At 46.6% G+C, this 22,405-nt stretch overlaps 1 protein-coding gene across 1 annotated transcript in view; it reads right to left on the reverse strand.

The window, feature by feature from the left end:
- Window positions 1-22,405, reverse strand: part of PPP1R37 (protein phosphatase 1 regulatory subunit 37) — a 174,447-nt gene continuing 152,042 nt past the window's right edge. Inside the window, exons 12-13 of the mRNA XM_048834331.2 lie at window positions 16,523-16,613; window positions 1-4,731 (exon numbers count right to left, since the gene is read on the reverse strand). Coding sequence (XP_048690288.2) covers window positions 16,531-16,613 — 83 coding nt within the window. The 3' untranslated portion in view covers window positions 1-4,731; window positions 16,523-16,530. The remainder of the gene's footprint in view (window positions 4,732-16,522; window positions 16,614-22,405) is intronic.

Consider the following 22,405-nt stretch of genomic DNA (forward strand, 5'->3'; position numbering starts at 1 on the left):
TAAATTAGGAAACCCTTTATTTCAACCAAGAGTATTACAAGAAATCCATAAATGCGGTAAAACACATCATAGTTCTCTAGGGTTTGATAACAAAGCAAGTACTGGCCTGATACCAGCCTTTCTAATAAAATTGAAATGAAATATATTAACTCTTTAATACCCAAGTGCTGGTTTACAGGAGATGTCAACATTCAGTTAAAGGCAGGTTACATGGTCTTTCCAAGTCTTTTGGTACCTAAAAACCATCCACGTGAGGCAACTGGTCAGTGAGAAAGGAGGTGATCAGGAGCAAGTCTCTTTGCCACCAGGCTCTGGGCAGAGGTAACACTCCCATTCAGTCGGAGTTCTAAGCACAGAAGAAGAGTACCTGGTTAGCTGAAAGTTGTGTGTCATGGATTCTCTCTATTTGCTTAGTTATAAAAGATAGAAGGTTCAGTGGGGGCAATTTCTTTGTTGCATTATCAGGACTGCTGATACAGGCTGTGGCCCCTCTCCCTTTTAGAGCAGTGTTACTTTTTACCCTGGGGAAAAGGTTCTGTGTAATAGTCTATTTGTCCATGGCACAGCGCACCCTGGCAGGCTCAGATAAGTCCATTTATTTTCCTGCTCTCATTTTCAGACTCTGATTGAAAGGGCAGAAATGTGTCAATCTGATGGAAGTCTGAGACACAGGCCCCATTCAAACATGGTAGCTCTTGGTGCCCCACTGGATTTGTTCTTTTGATGAAGTGCTTTCAATTTAAAATCAAGGTGTCTTTCAGAAAGATCTCTACTTTCCACATTGACAAGCAGCAGGAGTAGAAGAGTTTGATGAGGTATGGGAAGGATCTAGTAGGGGATGACCCAGGACTGGGCTCAATGTCCAGTATTTTCAGACCAAGGTGTCTTAAGTGAAGCAGCTAAGTAAGAGTGCCCTGCTTTTCAGAGGGCCTACACACCCTCAACTTCTCTCAAGTCAATAGAAGCTAATCTGATCATGTTTACATTAGGTTCCCAGCATGGATTCAGGTGCTTAACTTTAGGCCCCCCACATCTGAAAATTCAGCTTCTGAGGGAAGCATCGCTAAGCTAGTGAGATCCCTGCTCTATCCAAAGTTCCAGGGATGTTCAGTTTCAGCATCGACAATCTGGTCAGTGTTCCCCTATCTGGGAGTTTAAAACATCACATCACACAAGGTCCAAGAACACACAAGGCAGTTTTCCCACTGCCACAGACTGCTTTGCAATACGCATCGTGGCCATTTCAGAAATAGGATACCAGACAAGATGCTTTTGCCATTTTAAAGAGTCTCAGGGGGACAGTGAAGTTTTGAAAAGCAGCTGCTGCACATGCCCTGTAAGACACCTGCAAAAGGTTTCTAATATGGTGCCTACAGTATGACTGACATGTCATGGCCTCATTTCAGTGCATATCGAGTAACATTAACAGGAGATGCACACACCGCAACCAAGGGCAGTTAGACCGTCTGATGTGCCAGAGTGGGTTCTGCTCTGCTTCAGGAAACACGGCAGTGAAAACACCTGCCGGAAGGCTGAGCAGAGGGTTCAACTCAGATCCTTATTCTTAACTACTGAATCTAGATTTCTGTGCTTTAATAAGGGCTGCTGATAGTCCTACTGAAGATCCTCATGTAGCTCTACAGGGGTTTGCCTGACAGGTATTTTACACATAAAAGAGAAAAGCAGAAGGGCAAGTAGATTCTGAACAGGAATATCTGGGAGAGGAGACAAGGATTTCAGCGTCTGAGCCACTGGACTGAGACTTCCCTATCAAGCTCACACCAATAGGTATGATGCAGAACTTCAAACCACTGTCTGGTTTTCTTAACAGCTCTTTTCGCTGGGGTAGTGGATGGTAGCACTAGCTCTGCAGAGCTCCTTTGGAAAGGGAATTGCTTCAGATCTATTGAAATCTCACATTCTCTTCTTTGCCGTGGACAAAACAAGTGTCATTTGTAGGTACCAAACAGACAGGAGGAGTCAGTGACAAATGCAGTTTTCATTTAATAGAAAACAGTGTTAACAAAAATACACAACAGAAAGAAATGACAAACATTAGCAAATAAATCACCATCCTTTGTATGTAGTGTTAATGCAGCAAATTCCTAATGTGATTCAGTTTCAGTGCATGAAGAGCTAAAATTTCTGCATCTCCAGCCTTGATTCCCATGCAGCGAAGTGCCCTCACAGCTCCCTGATAGATTTATTGCACTTAAGGAGAAAAAAAAAAAACAAAAAAAAACTTAAGTTCTACCCAACAGCCCCCTCTCTAGGCTGTTTCTCTGGTTAGTTTATACAATAAATTTGTTAAATTACAGATTAGTACCATAGTTTCCTTCCGAGATTTCTCTTCACAGCAGAGCAGTAATCCACATATACAGGAATATTTATCTTCCGATAGCAATTTTTTGGGGCGGGTGGGAAGGTGTGTGTGTCTGCCATTCCTCGTGGATTTGAGCCAAATGGTAATTCAAGACCTAATTTAACCTACCGAGTCTTCCTTCCTCTCCAACTCAAGGATATAGATGGCTCAATCTCTTATGACCCATATCATTTACCCTAACAGGCCTTGCTACATGATAAAAAAAGGTTTGCTGCATAACTTTGTTTCCCTTCCTTGATTGTTCCTCTTGCATGTGCTATATTGAAGCCTTCTGCCCAACACCTCAATGCTGCCTTGGAACTGCTGGTTCCTCCCTAACAGGCCAGCTCCTCTCTCTGGCTGTGGGTACAGGGGCAGGCATTCCATTCATCTGGATTATCAGTGAGGTGATTTGCACTCTGGCAATTCTGGCTTTCATTGTAATAGTGGCTTCAGAATAATGGCCTCTTTGGGTGTCATGCTTTGTGCAAGGTGTGGTATGTTGCAGTGAGACTTTGCAGACTAAAACAATGACCCATTCCACACTCTCTATACCAGAGTGCTCGGCCAGCAGAATCTCGCAAGCCCTGGGACATTGAGAGAGAACCCTCCCTGAGAAAATTGAACACCTTTTCCAGAGCAACCAGATTCCTTCCCTTGGCAAGAAGAGTAAAGGAAAAGCACCTCTAATGGTATATTCATCCTATCAAAGGTGTGACAGCCTCTGGGAATCTCTGTATTAAGCGCAATTTATAGAATGGAGCATGTTCCACTGCAGAACTGAAAATTCATTCCAAAAAACCTTTGGTAAAAGGGACAAATATTCTCTAAAGCAAGATTTTACACTGAATCAAAAGGCCCACTGACCAGCTAAATGAAAGCTACTTACACATTCATGAAAAGTCAAATTCCTGTTCATCTTTTAATGGTGTAACATGTCCCCTGAATCTTTCCTCAGCCAAATACAAAGGAGTTGGAAAATTCAAAACAGAAAGAGGGCAGTAACTTAAACAAACCAGGTGATCCTAGACTTCCTTTAATATAATAAAATGTAGAGGATCCAACTACTTCTACTGCATATTTGCCTCTGGCTCAGTATTAGATTGCTAGATGAATCCCCAAATGGAGATGACTGAGTCAGCCCCATCCCACCCTCTTTCTCACACTGTCAGTTCCATACTATATGGCTTTGAGAAAACCTTGCTAAAGGGGGTAATTTGTCCTTCTCTTTTAAGCTTATAAAGTTAGGAAACTAGAATAGACTCAGCCATGATGGTTCCTTCTCCCCCAAAAGACACACAACAATGTAAGGAATTTCACCTGAGCCTCAAGGGCATTAGCCTCTTGAATGCATCACAGGCAGGGAGCCCCCTGAAATGTGGATCTCACAAACGTGTTTGTGTGCACACAAGCACACTAGCTAGTTATGTCATTGTGGTGTTCTGTATAGGGTTTGTACGGGAAGGTATTTCTGATGGTGCTTTTTGGCAGAGTTCTGCAAACCAGGAGTAAAGTTCCAAAAAGGTTGCAGGTTAGACTAAAAGTAATTCTACATTGTTTTCTAAGTTAAATCCTGTTCAGTACTTTGAAGCTCATGATAAATATATACCTAAAAAAGGAATTTAAAATAAATAACCATTGTGGCTGTGGATGCAGCCTGTCCTGGACAGCTTGTCTGGCGATACAAGTTTTTCAACAGGTGACTACAGCTTGTCAGTGCCACTCTTCCCAGGGACACAATCATGTGCAACCATTCTGCTAGCAGGTTTCCAGGTTAGAAAACAGTTTTCTTAAACTAGCCTTCAGAGACCTTGGACACTTGTAGTGTGTGGAAAGCAAATCCAGGCCTGAACCATGAGATTCTGGGTTTTTAATCTCCCATTTGAATTGGAGAATATTCCAATGAATAGTCCAATAGAATAGTCCAATGCCCATTCTCCAGGATTGAGGATATCTTCTCCTTACAAATTACTCAGTAACAGTGGTAATTCCAGAGAAACATAGAAAGAAAAATGTAAATGCATCAGTTAGTGTCTACAGAAGGTCAGAAAATAGTGCCATTTCCATCAGGTGTCAGAGCTCACCTTGGAATCAGGTAGGGAAATCACTCTTTTGGTAAGATTTTCAATCTGTTCTCCTTCCCTTCCTGAATCATCTTGAAAATATCAGAGTCCTTTCTTGTAGGGCAGAGTCAAGAATGTGGGAAAAAGTGTCTAGGGCAGGAAATATCACATTGTTTTGAAAAAAAAAAACAACAACCTCTGTACTGCAGACCAAGTTCTTCTGAATCATGTGGAGTGGGAAGGGAATAAAGCTACACAGGCATTTCCCAAGACAGCCTCAGCTCAATGTAGATCGACCCAGAGGAACTGTGAGAAAGAACAAACACAAAGTCAGACATCATAGGAATTGCCAGACAGGATCGGAAGTCTTGTGGCCTCCTTGTACAGTGCTCAGTACCAGATGCTCTTGAGGAAGCTGCAAAAATCTCCATCACCCAAAGCTATCGACTAGCCAGCCCTAGAGAGGCAGCGTGCTGCTAACCCCAGCAGTCAGTGGCTGGCTTGTGTCCTGAGACAGGAGGATTTATTTTCCTTATAAATATATTCCATATGTTATTTTACCCTAACTTATATAAAACCACAGAATGGAGTTGGAATAGCTCCCAGCCTCTTTGCCTAAGGCTACATCATCTACCACAGGAGTTTAGTAAAACCTGCTCTCAAGATCTATTTCAACAACAACTGACATCCAGCTAGGTACCCTACATTTCCCTTTACAATTTTATTTAAATTCAGATACACACACTAACTTGGAGCACAGCTCTTAAGAAAACATAACACTGTATTGTATTTTTACATCTGTGTAACTCCTCACTTAACATTGTCCTGGTTAACGTTGTTTTGTTGCTGATCAATTAGAGAACATGCTCTGCTTAAAGTTGCGCAATGCTCCCTTATAACGTTGTTTGGCAGCTGCCTGCTTTGTCTACTGCTTGCAGAAAGAGCAGCCCCTTGGAGCTAGCTGGTGGGGGCTTGGAACCAGGGTGGACCGGCAGCCCCCCCATCAGCTCCCTGCTCCCCTAAGTTCCCTGTTCACAGCTGCTGGGCAGTTCAGCTGTCCCTCCCCCCACTGCTCTGTGTTGCTCCTGCCCTCTGTCTGGGAGCTGCTCCTGGGAGCCTCCTGCTTGCTGTGCGGGAGGGGGGAGGGAAGGGTGCTAATGTCAGGGTGCCCCCTTCCCCCCTGCTCCCCACTTCTTTATTCCATCTCCATAGAGCGCGGGGGGTGAGGAGGGGGGAGGAAGAGACAACAGGGCTCAGGACCGAGGAAGCTTGCTGGCAGCAGCTGCCGTCACAACTTGTTGATCTACTTAAAAGGGCAGTGTACTTAGAGTGGGGTCAGTGTACTTAAAGGGACAATGCGCATCTCTCTCTCACACAGGGTGTATGTCTCTGTCTCTCTCTGCCATGCTGTCTCCCCTTCCTCCATTCCTGCTGCCTTGTAGAGTGTGAGGCTACATTAACAATAATGTGTTAACCCTGGAGGGCTCAGTGGAGCGCTAGTTCATCGTTTAGCAGTAAGGCATTCCCTTGGAAATATCCCACCCTCTTCCTCCCTCTGACTTCACCACCTCAACCAAGCTTCACAATCATCATTGCTGTGTACAGAATTGTTTGTTTAAACCTTATACTGCGTATATGTATGTGTGTGCGTAGTCTTTTGTGTAGCGAAAAAAATTTCCCTGGAACCCTATTTACATTAATTCTTATGGGGAAATTGGATTTGCTTAACATCGTTTCACTTAAAGTAGAATTTTCAGGAACATAACTACAATGTTAAGCAAGGAGTTACTATACTAATCATCATTAGTTACCTAGATAAACCAAATCTCAGTGTTTGCAGTATTTCTTCCACTTAATATAGGAAACCTCTATAGAGTATGGCAGTTACCCTAATAATCTTATTTAGTAACAAAACCTCCTGAAAAGTTTTTAAGGGCAACTACTATTAAAATGCATTATTTGTGACCTCAGTGTACAGCACATGCGTAATATTCTAAAGCAACACCTCTGGTGATGTCTCAATCTGCAGTATATGACAAATCACACAGGAATGGCATATGCTCCTAACCACCAGGGTTTAAACTACACTTCCTTTTTAATAAAACCTTTGATGCAGATGTATAGCACATTGAGTCCTTCAGAACATCACAACCTGGATCGAACAACTGGGGGAGCCCAGCAAAAAGGTCTAGATTGCTGGGCCTAGGGTGACCAGACAGCAAGTGTGAAAAATCAGGACAGAGGGTGGGGGTGTAATAGGAGCCTATATAAGAAAAAGACTCAAAATATAAAATCGGGACATCTGGTCACCCTAGCTGGGTCCTTCCAAGGCCATCTGTGACAAAGTGGAAATCATCTGTAATAATATTAGGAATTGATATGCTTGGAAGTATGCAGTGTACTTGTAGCTGTGTTGGTCCCAGGATAGTCGAGAGACAAGGTGGGTGAGGTAATATTTATTGGACCAATAAAAGATATTATTTCCACTCACCTACTCTCTCATGCGGGAAGTGACATACTTGAATTGCTACCCAGTGAGTGCAGAAGGATTAAAATGTTCCGGAGGTAGAAGAGGAGACATGAGGTGCTTGTGTCAAGTAACTATCTGGGGCAATATGAATGGGTTGCTAAGGACTGGCTGAAACCAACCCATATCAAAGGAAAGACAACTGAACCCTAAAGACTGAATAACTGATACCTAACAATGGGAAACTCCAGCAGGCAGACCTTTGAACTCAGTAGGGATCCTGCAGGAGGAGGACAATGGACCAAAAGGTGTCAGGTGGCTGTGTTAAGAACTGGCCTTTGGAAGGACACAGAGCTCTCCCCTGGGACTGACAGACAGAAAGAGTGAGTCAAAATGGATTCTAGAGCAGCTTGGCTGGATAGATGTCGTCAGTATGAACTCTGTCTTAGCTTGTACTTCTCTCTACTAACTTAAGGACTTTCTGACGCTGTATGGCAGTTGACTAATAAACCCCACTCTGTTTTGAAAAGGCTGCCTAGTGTCCCTGCAAATCCTGCTGAGGTGTACTGGTCCCAGAAGAGGGCACAAGTCTCAGAATAGGAGACTACCACAGTGGAACTTGCTGGGCAGAACTCAAGGTGAGAAGCAGGAGAGCTGGAGCCCAGAGACAGTCTCAGAGGCATGGGGCCATGTGGCCTGCCCTTAAGGAAGATTGGGACCCCTTGTGGGTCTGGCACACTGAAGAACCACCAGTTCTGTTTAAAAGTTTGGGCACAGCACAGATCCTGTGGATCCGTGACACCATCTTAATGTCAGGTGGATTAGAGTCCAGTGGTCCCACTACCATAAAGAGAGCACTGAAAGGGCTCAGTAGCTCTGGGAGTGCGATAACCACCCCGGCTGCCCATTCAGGGTGAGGACGACGTGAGAGGTCAGTACCTATCTTTAAAAAAGGAATGACTACAGACCTGTCAGCCTAGCTTTGATACCCGAAAAGATATGGGGACACATTATTAATCAATTTATAAGCAACTAGAGGATAATCGGGTGATAAGTAATAGCCAACATGGATTTGTCAAGAACAAATCATGCCAGATCAACCTGATTTCCTCCTTTGACAAGGTTAATGGTCTAGTGGATAGGTGGGAAGCATGACATAAATGACAATTTAATTTTAAGTAAAGCTTTTGATACAGTGCCATCTGACATTCTCATAAGCAACCTAGGGAAATGTGGTCTAGATGAAATTACTAAAAGGTGGTGTAAAGACCATAATCAAAGAGTAGTTCACCGCCAAAGTGGGAGGACATATCTAGTGATGTTCTTCCCCCAGAGGGTCTATCTTAGGTCAGATACTATTCAGCATTTTCATTAATGACTTGGCTAATGGAGTGGAGAGCATGCTTATAAAATCTAATGATGACAGCAAGCTGGAAGGGGTTTGGAAACACTTTGGAGGACAGGATTAGAATTCAAAGTGACAGACAAATTAGAGAATTGGTCTGAAATCAACAAGACAAAATTCCATAAAAATAAGCGCAAAGTAAAATGCTTAGGAAGGAAAAAAACGCACAACTACAAAATGGGAAATAAATAGCTTTAGATGGTCGTACTAGGGGTACGTAGGATCTGGGGGTTATAGTAGGTCACAAATTGAACAAGAGCTAACAATGTGATCGAATTGCAAAAAAGGCTATTATCAGTTTGGGGTGTATTAACGGGAATGTCTGATATAAGACACTGGAGGTAACTGTCCCACTCTACCTGGTGAGACCTCAGCAGGAGTACAGTGTCCAGGTTTGGGCAACACACTAAGAGAGAGTCCAGAAGAGAGCAACAAAAATGATAAAAGGTTTAGAAAGCCTGACCACTGAGGAAAGTTTATTAAAAAAAAAAAAAGACAGACCGTTACCTTTTCTGTAACTGGTGTTCTTCGAAACGTGTTGCTCATGTCCATTCTCCTTAGGTATGGGTGTGCTCGCCACATGCACCGGTGCCGGAAGGTTTTCCCACAGCAGTAGCCGTAGGGGACCGGCTCCGGCAGCCTCTAGAGTGGTGCGCACATGCCGCGGTATATAGGGGCCACCAGCTCCCCCCACCCTCAGTTCCTTCTTGCCGGAAATTCCGACAGTGGGGAAGGAGGGCGGGATGTGGAATGGACATGAGCAACACATCTCAAAGAACACCAGTTACGGAAAAGGTAACCATCTTTTCTTTTTTGAGTGATTGCTCATGTCCATTCAATCTTAGGTGACTCCCAAGCAGTACCCCTCGGAGGTGGGTAGGAGTTCACGGACGTGTAGACTGCAACACGGCTCTGCTGAACCCAGCGTTGTCCCTGGCCTGCTGAGCGATGGCGTAGTGGCCAATAAATGTGTGCACCAAGGACCACGTCATGGCTCAACAGATGTCCTGGATCGGGAAGTGTGTCAAGAAAGCTGCCAAAGATGCCTGTGCTCTGGTACAGTGGACTCTGATGATTGGTGGTGGAGGGACTCCTGCCACCTCGAAGCAGATCCGAATGCAAGAGGTGATCCGTTAGAAATCCTCAGTGTGGACACTAGCAGGGCCTTCATCCTATCAGCTGTAGAGAAGAAAAGCTGAGTCAACTTACGGAAAGGCTTTGTCTGATCGAGGTAGAAAGCCAGAGCCCTTCTTACATCCAAAGTATGAAGGCGCCTCTCTTCACTAGCCTCATGGGGCTTAGGGCAGAAAACCAGAAGGAAGATGTCCTGGCTCATGTGGAAAGTGGACACCACCTGGGAAGGAAGGCTGGGTGGGGCTGGAGCTGGACCTTGTCCTTATAGAAGGCTGTGTGCGGTGGTTCTGAGGTCAGAACTCGCAGCTTCGAGACTCGCCTGACCGACATCACCCCCACCACCAGGAAAGCTACCTTCCACGATAGGTGAGACAGGGAGCACGAAGCCAAAGACTCAAGCGGTGAGCCTGAGAGCCTGGACAGAACCAAGTTGAGATCCCACTGAGGGGCTGGGGACCGGACTTGAGGAAAGAGTCTCTCGAGGCCTCTAAGGAACCTGACCATCATGTCGTGGGAGAACACAGCCTGGATTGGCCCCTGGATTGGCGGGTGAAAGGCTGAAATGGCCGCCAGATGCACCACAATAGAGGAGTGCGCCAGGCTCTGGTTCCTTAAATGAAGCAGGTAGTCCACGATCGACTGCACCGAAGAATGCAAAGGGGAGATGCCCCATTCGGCCGCTGGATCCCTTCCAAACAGGCCCATTCATCTGGGTTCAGCCACACAGCATCCATACTGTAAGGTGGAGGGATGCGAGGTTGGGGTGCAGGATTCGGCTGTGATCCTGTGACAACAGGTCCAGTCGGTTCAGCAGGGGCCGGGAGGAATCGCTGAAAAGCTTGATAGCATCCCGAACGAGTGCTGGCGAGGCCACGCTGGGGCAATCATGATAACCTGTGCCTTGTCCTTCTTGATTTTCGCTAGGACCTTGCTGATGAGCAGAATTGAAGGGAATGCATACAGCAGGAGGAAGGCATCAGAGAGGGAGCCTTTGCCCAGACCCCCTTCTGGAGCAAAACCTATGGCACCTCCTGTTCTGCCCGGTAGCGAACAAATCCACTTGGGGAGCTTCCCACCTCTGGAAGATCATGCCGGCTACATCTGGGTGGAGCACCCACTCGCAGTGAGAGCAGAAGTCCCTGCTTAGGTGATCTGCTAGCATGTTCCTGGCACCCGAAAGGTGACATGCTTTAGATGAATTCTGTGGTCGATGCAGAAGTCCCAGAGACAGAGTGCCTCTTGGCAGAGGGCCGAGGATTGTGCTCTGCCTTGCCTGTTGATGTAAAACATCGAGGTTGTGTTGTCCGTGAGGACTCTGACCACCCTGCCCGCCAGGTGTGGTAGGAAGACTGCACATGCTCTGCGCACCGCCCTGAGCTCTTTGACTTTTATGTGTGGCATCAGTTCCTAGGGGAACCCTATACCTTGGGTCTGGAGGGTGCCGAGGTGCACCCCCCAGCCAAGGTCCGAGGCGTTCGAAACCAATTCGACAAAGTGAGGAGTTCTGATGAAGGGAACTCCTTCCAGGACTTTCCCAAGATCAGTCCACCATCACAGCGAGGTAAGTACTGTCGTGGGGATGGTGACGACCTTCTCCAGGTGGTCCCTGGACTGGGAGTAGACCCTAACCAACCACTGCTGCAGGGGTCGCATCCGGAGCCTGGCATGGCACACCACATATGTATATACTGCCATGTGACCTAGTAGGCGCAGGCAAACCCTGACTGTGGTCAGGGGAAATACAGAGACTTCTGCGATGAAGTCCATCAATGCCCTGAATCTCGCCAGTGGAAGGAACACCCTGGCGCAGGTAGAGTCGAGCACCGTTCCAATGAACTCTATCCTCTGTACCAGAACTAACGTGGATTTTTTGTCATTCACCAACAGGCTGAGGCGACGGCTGGTGGCTAACAGCATTGCGACATCCCTTTGGATCTGGCTCTGCCATTAACTAGCCCGTCGTCGAGGTATGGGTAGATCTGGACACCCCAACGTCTAAGGTAGGCAGCCACCATCGACATGCACTTGGTAAATACCCGTGGTGCTGTCGCTAGGCCAGATGGGACAAATAGATAGTGGTTGGGACCTACCATAAACTGGAGAAAGCATCTGTTTCCCTCGAAGATGGCGATGTGAAAGTATGCATCTTTCAGATCGAGGGTGACATATCAGTCTCCCAGATCCAGGGAGGGGATGATGGAGGCCAGGGAGACCATGCAGAACATTAGTTTTGCTAGGAAGTGGTTCCGGTCTCGCAGGTTCAGGATAGGTCATAGAACACCCTTGGCCTTCGGGACTAAAAAGTAGCAGGAATAGAACACTTTGTTCCTAAACTCTGGAGGAATGATCTCCACCGTACCTAGCTGCAGTAACCCCTCTACCTCCTGCTTGAGGAGACTCTCATGAGAGGGGTCCCTGAAGAGAGACGGGGGTGGGGTGGGTGGGAAGGAGGGGGAGAAAGCAACTGAAGGGTGTAACCCTGCGCCACCGAACTGAGGACCCATCAGTCCGACGTTATAGATGCCCAAGCAGGGAGGAAAGGAGAAAGGCGGTTGGCCAAAATAAGGGAAGGAGGATCCTGGGAACAGTCCGGTATGTTGCCCTCGGGCGTACCCTCAAAACGAGCACTTGCCCGCCTGCTTATTGTGGGTAGAGCTTGACTGAGAGGCCTGTGAAGGCTGTTCTCTAGGATGACACTTGTAGTTTCAGGATTTCTTATGGGGAGGCGCCTGGTGAGGGTGGCTCCCCTGGCCCTAAGGCTGCTGCAGCTTAAACCGCTTTAGGCCATGGAGCTTATTGTCCATCTGTTCTGCAAACAGGGCTTGCCCATCGAAGGGAAGGTCTTGCGTCAACTGCTCTGTGGACAAGTCAGAGAGTAGCAGCCAGGATGCCCAGCGCATGGTGACTGCCAAGGCCATGGTTCGGGAGGCAGCGTCCGCCACATCCACCACCGCCTGGCGCGTCGCCCTGGCTGCAGTTGTGCCTTCCTCCATAGTAGCCCCGGAATGCCTTCCTAGAAGCCTCAAGAAGAGAGCCCTCGAACTTGCCCATGGCTTGCCACATGTTAAAATCATAGCATCCTAGGATGGCCTGATGTTTAAGAGTGCTGCTTATGGAGTCGGTCCTCACTCCGGCACCGGAGCAACGCTCCGACTCTGTGCTGAGTACCGTGACCTCAGTTTGCAGCGCCACCCTCAACTAGAGGCTAGAGGATGGATAAACCTTACGCTCAAACAAGTCTAGTTTCTTGGAGTCTGTTCTTAGGGGTAGCCCTGGGTTGACCCTGTCGCTCCCTGTGGTTAACCACTTCTACCACTAGAGATTTGGGAGCAGGGTGGGTGTACAAGTACTTGTGGCCTTTGGATGGCACAAAGTACTTGCGCTCAGCCCTCTTGGAGATGGGGGGCAGGGAGGAAGGAGTTTGCCACAGGGCATTAGTGATCTTAGAGACCTCATCATGAAGGGGCAGAGCCACCCTGGCCAGTGCCATGGAGCAGAGGACATCGAAGAGAGAGTCCGAGGGCTCCTCTAGCTCTTCCGCCTGAAGACCCAGGTTGGCAGCGACCCTTTTCAGTAGTTCCTGGTGCACATTAGCGAGATTCAGAGAAACTGGGGGAGGGGGCTCCACTATAGCCTCATCTGGCGACGACGAGAAAGATGCCAGTACCGTAGGGTCCTCCCCAACCATTGGTGGCCCAGGGACTTCTTCCCCTGCTCCCTCTTGGACTTGCGGGGTCCTTGAGCCCGAGGCTTCGTGCATGGGAGGAGGGTGGGAGAGGGAGGCAGCTGGTCTCTCCTCCGAGGCTCTGGACACCAAAGCGGGCGGCCTGGGAGGGCTGTGTGAACCCCCACAGGTTCAGTGGGTACCACGGCATCAGCTACTGTGCCTGAGGCCACGGGGCTGGTTTTGATGCTGACAATGTAACCCGTACCACCAATACCAGAGCTTGTCCCACCGTCAGGGAACCTTGCTCCGAACCAGGGCTGGATCCTGAATGGTTGCTCCCAGGTGACCAGGCTTGGAGCCGGAGATCTACGTCTCGCGCATGAGGAGCAGTACCAGGATCAGGAGCGGGCTCGGTGCTGGGAAGTACCTGCATGCGGAGATGCCCTCCTACGGGATCAGTGACAGTTTGAAGAATAGTACCGTTGATCTCTCAATGGATCCCTGGAGCGGTACTGTGGTCTCAGAGATACCGGGTGCCAGGACTGCTACTCCTGCTGGGGGTGGGGGGAGGGTGCCTCCAAAGCTCTGCTCCCAGTGGCCGGCAAGCTGCGCCTCGAGCCTCTCTGCCTGTACCCAAGGTCCGGGGACCGAATAGGGCTGCGCTGTGTCTGCCTATTCCAGTCAGATGCGTGGTGGCTATGGGACGGCGAGCACTGGCAGGACATCACCTGCGACGGGGAACGGTGCTGCTGAGGTGAGAACTGAATGGTCTGAACGTGGGTTTACCCTGTGACCGGGGAACTGCTGGAGCCGGTGTGGGCGGCACCAGGAGGGACATGATCTCCTGCACCACATGCAGGGCCTCCGGCGTGGACAGCACCTGAAGCTGACAGAGGTCTCTTCCGCTATCCGGGGTAGCCAGTGGGGAGCATGTTGGGCTACATCGCTCCCCCGGAGCTTGGGCCCAGATCCTGACATGGGTGAAGAGTTGCCTGACCTGAGACCTTGCTCACACCCAGTCTTATCCTTGTGGGAGGTTGGAGACTGGCCTCGTCCCTCCTTCTTGGTTGGAGCCATGGATGGGGATGGGTGCCGGCTAGTGGATGGTCCTGGTGGGGTGCTGCACACTGAGGTCACGGTACTCAGCGCCAAGTCGGAGTGTTGCTCTGGTGCCGGAGTGAGGACCGACTCCATAAGCAGCAGTCTTAAACGAATTCTGCGCTCCTTCTTAGTCCTTGGCTTGAAGGACTTGCAACTTTTGGCCTTCTCACTAACGTATCCTTTGCCCGGGCAACGCAGACAACTGCTGTGTGGATCACTAAAGGGCATGGGCCTCTTGCAGCGATCACAGAGCTTAAAGCTTGGGGCAAAGTCCCGTTTGGGACCTACAAAGTCTCTAACTATAGCTAAGGGATTTATCAACACCACTATAAAACTATATACAGTACAATACAGAAGGTAACTAGTCTGTAACGAAGAGCAACTAGAGTGCTAACTGAAGCAGCAACAGTTCCAGCACGGTCACTGGCGGCAAGAAGGAATGGTGGGTGGGGGGAACTGGCGGCGCCCTATATACCGTGGCATGTGCACGCCACTCCAGGGGGCGCCAGAGCCAGTCCCCTACGGATACCGCGGAGGGGAAAACTTCCAGCACTGGTGCATGTGGCAAGCGCACACACCTAAATTGGATGGACATGAACAATCACTCGAAGAACTGGGCATGCTTAGTCGAGAGAAAAGAAGGCTGAGGTAAGACCTGATAACAGTATTCATATATGTTAAGATATGTTACAATAGTGAAGTTCTGGAATAGGTTACCAAGGGAGGTTGTGGAATCCCTGTTATTGAAGGCTTTTAAGAACAGGTTAGACAAAACATCTGTCGGGGATGGCTTAGGTTTACTTGGTCTTGCCTCAGCACAGATGGGTGGACTAGAGGACATCTGGAGGTTCTTTCCATGCCTACACTTCTGTGATTTCTCCACCATTTTTTCCCCATAATGCACAGTTGACGAGATGTATTCTCAGTAGGGGTTGCTGGGTTTTTCCCCACTTTCTTCTGAAACATCAGAGATTGGCCATGGCTGGAGATGGGACACCAGCTGGGATGGACCAGTGCTCTGAGGCGGTGCAGATAATTCTCTTCTAGATTCCTGGCTGGGGTGCCTTGCTCACATGCTCAGGGTCATACTGATCAACAGACTGTGACCCAGGTCAGATTGGCAGGACTCTTGGGGTTTTTTCGCCTTTCTTTGCAGTGGATTGCCTGCTGAGATCATCTGACCACATCTCACCTAATCAACTCCCTGCTATTGCAGGGGCCTTGGGCATTCGTGGCACCTTGATCATTTCTGCTCTCTTCCTGTGGCACACATCAGTTTAGTCTCCTGAGGACTGAAATACTTTGGGCTAAATATCTGGGTTAAATTTAACGGCCTGTGATATACAGGGGTGAGATTAGATGATCTAATGCTCAGCCAGGGTAAATCATATCATCTGGACAATGCCAGTGAACGAGACCAGGATAGGCCACAGCCTCATGAAGATGAAACAGATGTTCCACTCAGTCTGTACCACTGTTTACTCAGATTGGAGAGCTCTTTGGGCCTGCACCTATCCGGTAATGTATCCTCTCTGCATCACACAGATCTGTATAGCTTCTCCACCTACAGAAGTTTTATGAGTGGATGATAATGGTAACATACTATATATATATATATATATATATATATATATATATATATATGTTTCTAAAAATCAGTGGTTTTCAACCTGTGGTCCACGGACCCCTGGGGGTCTTCAGTCTATGTCTAAGGGGTCCATGAAAGGTTGTCAATGCCATAGAACAGTGGTTTTCAACCTGGGGTCTGCAGACTATATCTAAGATTTCCAAAAAGGTCCACACCTCCATTTGAAATTTTTCAGGAGTTCACAGATGAAAGAAGTTGAAAACCACTGATATAAATAAATTATACACAAAAAATTGCACTGAAACCACAATATTCGGGTTGTAAAGTCAGGCCCTCAGAAGTTCGGAAATACCACAAGGAACGACTGTGCTACACAAACACTGTCACCTCCTTATGCGTATGCATTCTGATACAATTACATCACCACATACTATTTTTTGCACAGGGAAAATATTTTGGGTGTGTGAAGTCAGGTTGACCTCGGTCTAGAATTTGTTTTTATTACAGACATGCTTGACTGTGTCTGAATGAAGATAGCACAGATTCACCAGCCTGTCTCACACCCAGAGCTATTCTGGCAACTAGGATGTTGTAGAAAAAATGGTGGAGGAAAAAAATCTTCGTTCTCTTCATCACAGCAACAGCAGCAGCTTTCAGAAACTCTAGTCTCCTTCTGTCTTGATTCTGTTACGCCAGTGACTGGAATACCGTTCAAACCTAGCAAAGCTTCCTTACCTAAAGTGTCACAGTGGCTTCTGCCCTGTCTCTTGACTTGCTTCTAGGAGCAATTCCTCCAGCTCCTTCTCATTCTTGGAGCAGTTTAATTCTGAAAACAAACAAGGATTAACCTCATTAATCAGCAACCTTAAGACTAATCAATTTTCATTAAGAAACAAACATTATGTCACCTCTCCAAATTTGGGATCAATGGGGCGCGTAAATTAGGAAGCGTGGGATGGACTAGGAGTAAGTGCTCAAACATAATGCTGTTTCCCTCCTATTGTATTAATTTATAAAAAAAGAGACTGGTGCAAAGAGACAAAGCAATAAAAGCTTATGAGTTTCCTGGCATTTAATGACAGAAGCAACCATTACATCATCTCATCAGACCTCCTATATAACACAAGCCCTACAACTTCACCCAAATACCCTATGTGGAGCCCAATTACTGCACAGTAATGCCATTCTCGCTCCGTTCAATAAAAATACAGATCCCTCCCATTTAAAACCAAGTGACACTAGGAATGCTGACCGGAAGGGTCTTCTCTTTCTTTAAATTTATTAAACGTTTTCAATCTTGTTTCTCATAATCAACCAAATTAGTTCTAGGCAATATGCCGACCTATTACACAAGTAAAGAGTACTATACATCAGAAAAAAGAAAAGACCAAGTTATTCCCACATATTAACTGCACTACTACAAGCAAATTTTTTTTTTATGGCGCGGTATTTCCAGTAGAGATAAGGAGGTGTTAGTACCTTTATACGAGGCATTGGTGAGACCTCATCTAGAATACTGTGTGCAGTTCTGGTCTCCCATGTTTAAGAAGGATGAATTCAAACTGGAACAGGTACAGAGAAGGGCTACTAGGATGATCCCAGGAATGGAAAACCTGTCTTATGAAAGGAGACCCACGGAGCTTGGCTTGTTTAGCCTAACCAAAAGAAGGTTGAGGGGAGATATGATTGCTCTCTATAAATATATTAGAGGGATAAATACCGGAGAGGGAGAGGAATTCTTTAAGCTCAGTACCAATGTGGACACAAGAACAAATGGATATAAACTGGTCATTGGGAAGTTTAGACTTGAAATTAGACAAAGGTTTCTAACCATCAGAGGAGTGAAGTTCTGGAATAGCCTTCCAAGGGAAGCAGTGGGGGCAAAAGACCTATCTGGCTTTAAGACTAGACTTGATAAGTTTACAGAGGAGATGGTATGATGGGATAAAGATCAATTAATTGCCAAAATCATGTTAACTATTCATGGTAAATAGGCCCAATGGCCTGTGATGGGATGTTAGATGGGGTGCGATCTGAGTTACTACAGAAAATTCTTTCCTGGGTATCTGGCTGGTGAATCTTGCCCATATGCTCAGCGTTTAGCTGATCGCCATATTGGGGTCGGGAAAGAAGAATGAGGTGGGATTTGATAGCTGCTTTCAACTACCTGAAAGGGGGTTCCAAAGAGGATGGATCTAGACTGTTCTCAGTGGTAGCAGGAAAAACTTTTTCACTAGGAGGGTGGTGAAGCACTGGAATGGGTTACCTAGGGAGGTGGGGGAATCTCCTTCCTTGGAGGTTTTCAAAGTCAGGCTTGACAAACCCCTGAGTGGGATGATTTAGTTGGGGATTGGTCCTGCTTTGAGCAGGGGGTTGGACTAGATGACCTCCTGAGGTCCCGTCCAACACTGATATTCTACGATTCTAATATTCTTAACAGAAAAGTTATGAATTGCTAAGTATGATTATCCTGTTTATATGCATGTATCATCTTTGTATCTGAAGTTATGAATATTGGCTATGCATCTGCATCTCAAACCTGCATTGTATGCCAGGGTGACACCCCACCCCAGATAGATTTACATCAGGGCTAGGCAGCTGTGTGTTGATGACCCATTAAGGACACACAGCTCTTACAATGGGCCTTTGAAGAATCTTATCCTGCCCAGTAGGCCCTTCCTGCGGGTGCCTCAGACAGTGAGGAGTCAATGACTTCCCCCTCTGATTCAGCAAAACATGTAGTGGCACGTGATTTTCTCATGTGACCTAAGACTCCATCTGGGCCAGTAACTTTCCATACAAAGAGGCTATGGGCTTTGTTTGGGACAGTACATTTCCATGCACATGGCAGAGGGTATAAAAGACATCTAATACATCTCCATTTTGCTTCTTTCCTGCTCTAATTCTCCTGACTGTGAATTTACAACAAAAAGGAGCATCTTGAACTATGGACCAAAGACCTTCCAATCTTTTGGAAGATACCAGAGAGGCTTTTGCAAGCCAGCAGTCTATTCCATCACTGCTACAAATCTGATATAAGGACTTTGCAATCATTTGTATGCATATGATACATTAACTATTTATAATTCTTATTTTTTTAATAAATGTTTACTTAGTTTATTAAAGATTGGCTGACAGCAAGGTATTTGGATAAGGTCTGAGCTATATATTGACCTGGAGATAAGTGTCTGATCCTTTGGGATTAGTAAGAACCTTACATATGGTGAATTGGGTTTTCAGTAACCTCTCACTATATTAGACTTGTTCATCTGGATGAGAGCCAAGGACTGGAATGCCTCAAGGGGGACTGTATTTGGCTTCTGGTTAACCAGTGTGGTACTGCAGAAGCTCTTTTGTTACTGGCTTGGTAACTAAGTGTAAATAAACCACCAGTTTTGGGGATTGTTTGCCCTGTTTCTTGTAGTCTGCCCCAAGTGTGGCATTCTTAATGTGGTCCATCCCAGGCACCTGGTCACACCTGGGTTACACAGTGAACAATTACACACGCTTGCCTTCAGGCCCCAGTACCGATGACAAGCATTCGAACCTGCATTTCTGACCAACCACCACCTGTGGGCATATTTTCATACCAAAGAATGAAAAAAGGTCAAGCCATCACAAATAAATGTACTCCTAAAAATCAGTCAGTTCACAGATAATTTCCATGTAGAAAAGCAGGCTAAATTAGTTGAATGAACACTATTTCTGACTAGCCTGAGCAGCTCTAGAAAATAAAAAAAATAGAGCAAAGCTCCCCCCCCCCCCCAACAGCATACCATTTTGCAAATTACAGCAAACTGCACACTCAAGCACATAACCTGCAAACACTTGTATACATGCTCAGCTTCAAACAAGTGAGCAATCCTTTGAGTTTAACGTGCCTGCTCACATGCTAAGAGTTGATTGTGTGTGTTTTCCGGACTGGGGCCTTTGATTCCTAAAATCCAGTTATTGGGAAAAAGTTTCTATGCTTTTCTTTGGTTTACTTTGGGCATTTGACAGCACCATGTGCAGAGGAATGGTCATTATTTCCCTTCTATGGTCAGTTAGGCAGCTTCTCCCTTGCTGAGCAACCCTTATAGATTCAGATTCCAATAGTAGAAAAGCCCACTATCACCTAGTCTGACCTCCTGCATAACCCAAGCTATAGAACTCCCAAAATAATTCCTGTCTGAATTAGAGCATCTCTTTTAGAAAATCATCATCGAGACGGAAAAAAGCCATCATAAAACTAGTTATAAAAGCAATTTTTTAAAAAAAATGCTATGAACTGTTTCAAGAGCGAGCTATCAGAAATGGCAATTTTAGAAATTAGTTTACAAAAGTGAACGTCCCTTAAATTGGTCCGAAAGGTCACTACAGAGTGACACTGGACACTTTCTCCCTAGGGAATGAGCACTGTTTTGCCAAGGGAGTGAAAGACTCCAGCTGTAACCACACCCCTGCAATGCAGAGAATTTCCAGCTATGGCTGGCCCAAGAAATGATAAGTTAAGATTGGAAATCAAAGCTAGGTTTCTTGTATGGCCAGGTGGCCTCCTTTGGGAAGTGTTTGGGTTGTGGGAAGGTCTGGGCAAGTCATTTTCTATTTCCATGAAGCAGGAACAATGAAAGCAGAGCCTAGAAGGGGATGTAAGCTCTCAAGGTTAGCTTTAGTTAGGGATGACAGTTTTAAGTGTCCAGAAGGCAACTTCTTACCCATCTCATCTACTCCCTATATCCATAAGCCTTCGATATGCTGACTGTAGTGACAAAAGAAGCACAAAGAGGCCTGACTGGGCCTCTGAATGTTACAATAATAAGAATAAACCTAAGGGCTTCTAGTGCCAGCCCGACAAAGCCAACACACCCATGAAACAAGTGAACTACATTCTTTATGGTGACTTATGCCTCCTCAGGGATCCTCAGTCTAGCTCTCGCTTGGAGTCAATGGGAGTTGGGATGGGTGGAGCCTCCCCTTTGGGGAGGCTAGCCCCCAGCTCCACCCTTTCCGCCTGCACACACCCCCGGTCAGAAGCCTCGAGCCCCCCAACTCTGCAGCTGGAGGAGTCCCAGGCCAGCTGGATCCCTGAGCCAGCCCCTGCCACCACAGCCAGAGGAGCTCTGGGCCAACAAGAGCCCCTTCCCCACAGCCGCACCGTGCCTCCCCAGACCCCAAGTCACCCCACAGGAAAAGCTCTGGTCTCTTCTCTTCTGGAAGAAAAACCTGAGCTTTTGATAAGTGTCATGTAGGTTCCAGGGCGGCTGAGGAGGTGGTATGTGTTACTCAGCTTCCCAGGTTTATCAGTAATCTACCTGCATCTTCCCTCACCTCGCCTTCCCTTCCCATCCCACAAGTCCCTCCTTTTTCTCCCCTATCAGAACATAAGCTCTTGCTGCAGCCTTCTGTTCTGTATTAGAATCGTGCCTAACATAATGGGGTCCTAGTCCTTGGCTAGGGCTTCTAGATGTTAACATCATACAAATAATATATGAATACTAAAAAGTCATGCACAAGGGATGATGGCATGTGTTCCAAGGCATGTGGATAATTTGATTAACCAGTGTATTTATATTTATTTTAATATTGTGCAAGCATCATCCAACCCTTAGAAAGAAAAAGAGCCTGACTTCTGATCCCAGGGCAGACTGGGTCAAGAAATGGGTCATAGGCTTTGACATATGGTCACAGAAGAAGGAATTGCAAACCCCTTGCCAACCGTTCTGCAAGGAAGCTTGAGGAAAGCATGGTGCTGGTCACAGCAATCTATGGTATTATAACTAATCCCTGCCATTTTCCTGTCACCTGCAACAATCAGTGAAGAACTCGCACTATCATCTCTGCGCAGACTAGAGCCTTTGACAGCACGCTAGTGTGGAACATAGCCAGGTAGCTCCCAGGCAGTGGTTTCCCCAGGAATTGAAATTGGGGGGTGGGGTGTTCGAATTTACAGGGGGGGTGTCAGGGCCGATGAGGGATGAGACTGAGGGTGAAGGTGGGCTGTATGGCATCACAGTAAAAACTGAAAAATGTTTCATGACCATTTTATTAGATTTAACTCATGTTTTAAAATCACCACACAAATTAAAGTTGGCTACTCAAGCCTTCTATGAAGCACTACCTCTTTCTTGGTTTCTTGTTATAATTCTGCACAACTCTGTTCATGAACTTCTTGAATACAGTGTGCTCATCTTTGGTGGCTTCTCGTGTGTCCGGTACGTCCATTCCTTCAATTGATATGCTCATTAGTTCATTCACATGATCAGGCAGAAGGAGACTTCTTTCAGAACACAAAATTCTATTCAAGGATGAAAAAGAACGCTCAACTGTAGCTGTTGTGACTGGGAGTAGCAAGAGATGAATTCCTACTTCTTTCATCCCAGGAAACAGAGCACAAAGATCGGGTCGAGCCACTAGTGATGATAAAAAAGAAGTTGAAGTCAAATCTTCATTCAGTCGTCGTATGATATTCCACTCTGTGCTCAAATTCTCTATTCTATCCTGATCACATGGAAGCCACATTGCTGGTAGTGCCTCACTCCACTCAACTGTCGGTGTTTTATAGGACAGGCATCTGTAAAAGCTATGTAGAGGTTGAGTAGAATCTAGAAGTTGCTGTTGTAGATTTTTAAGAATCAA

This window comes from Caretta caretta, chromosome 23 (genome assembly GCF_965140235.1).
Source record: "Caretta caretta isolate rCarCar2 chromosome 23, rCarCar1.hap1, whole genome shotgun sequence".
Taxonomy (NCBI): domain Eukaryota; kingdom Metazoa; phylum Chordata; order Testudines; family Cheloniidae; genus Caretta; species Caretta caretta.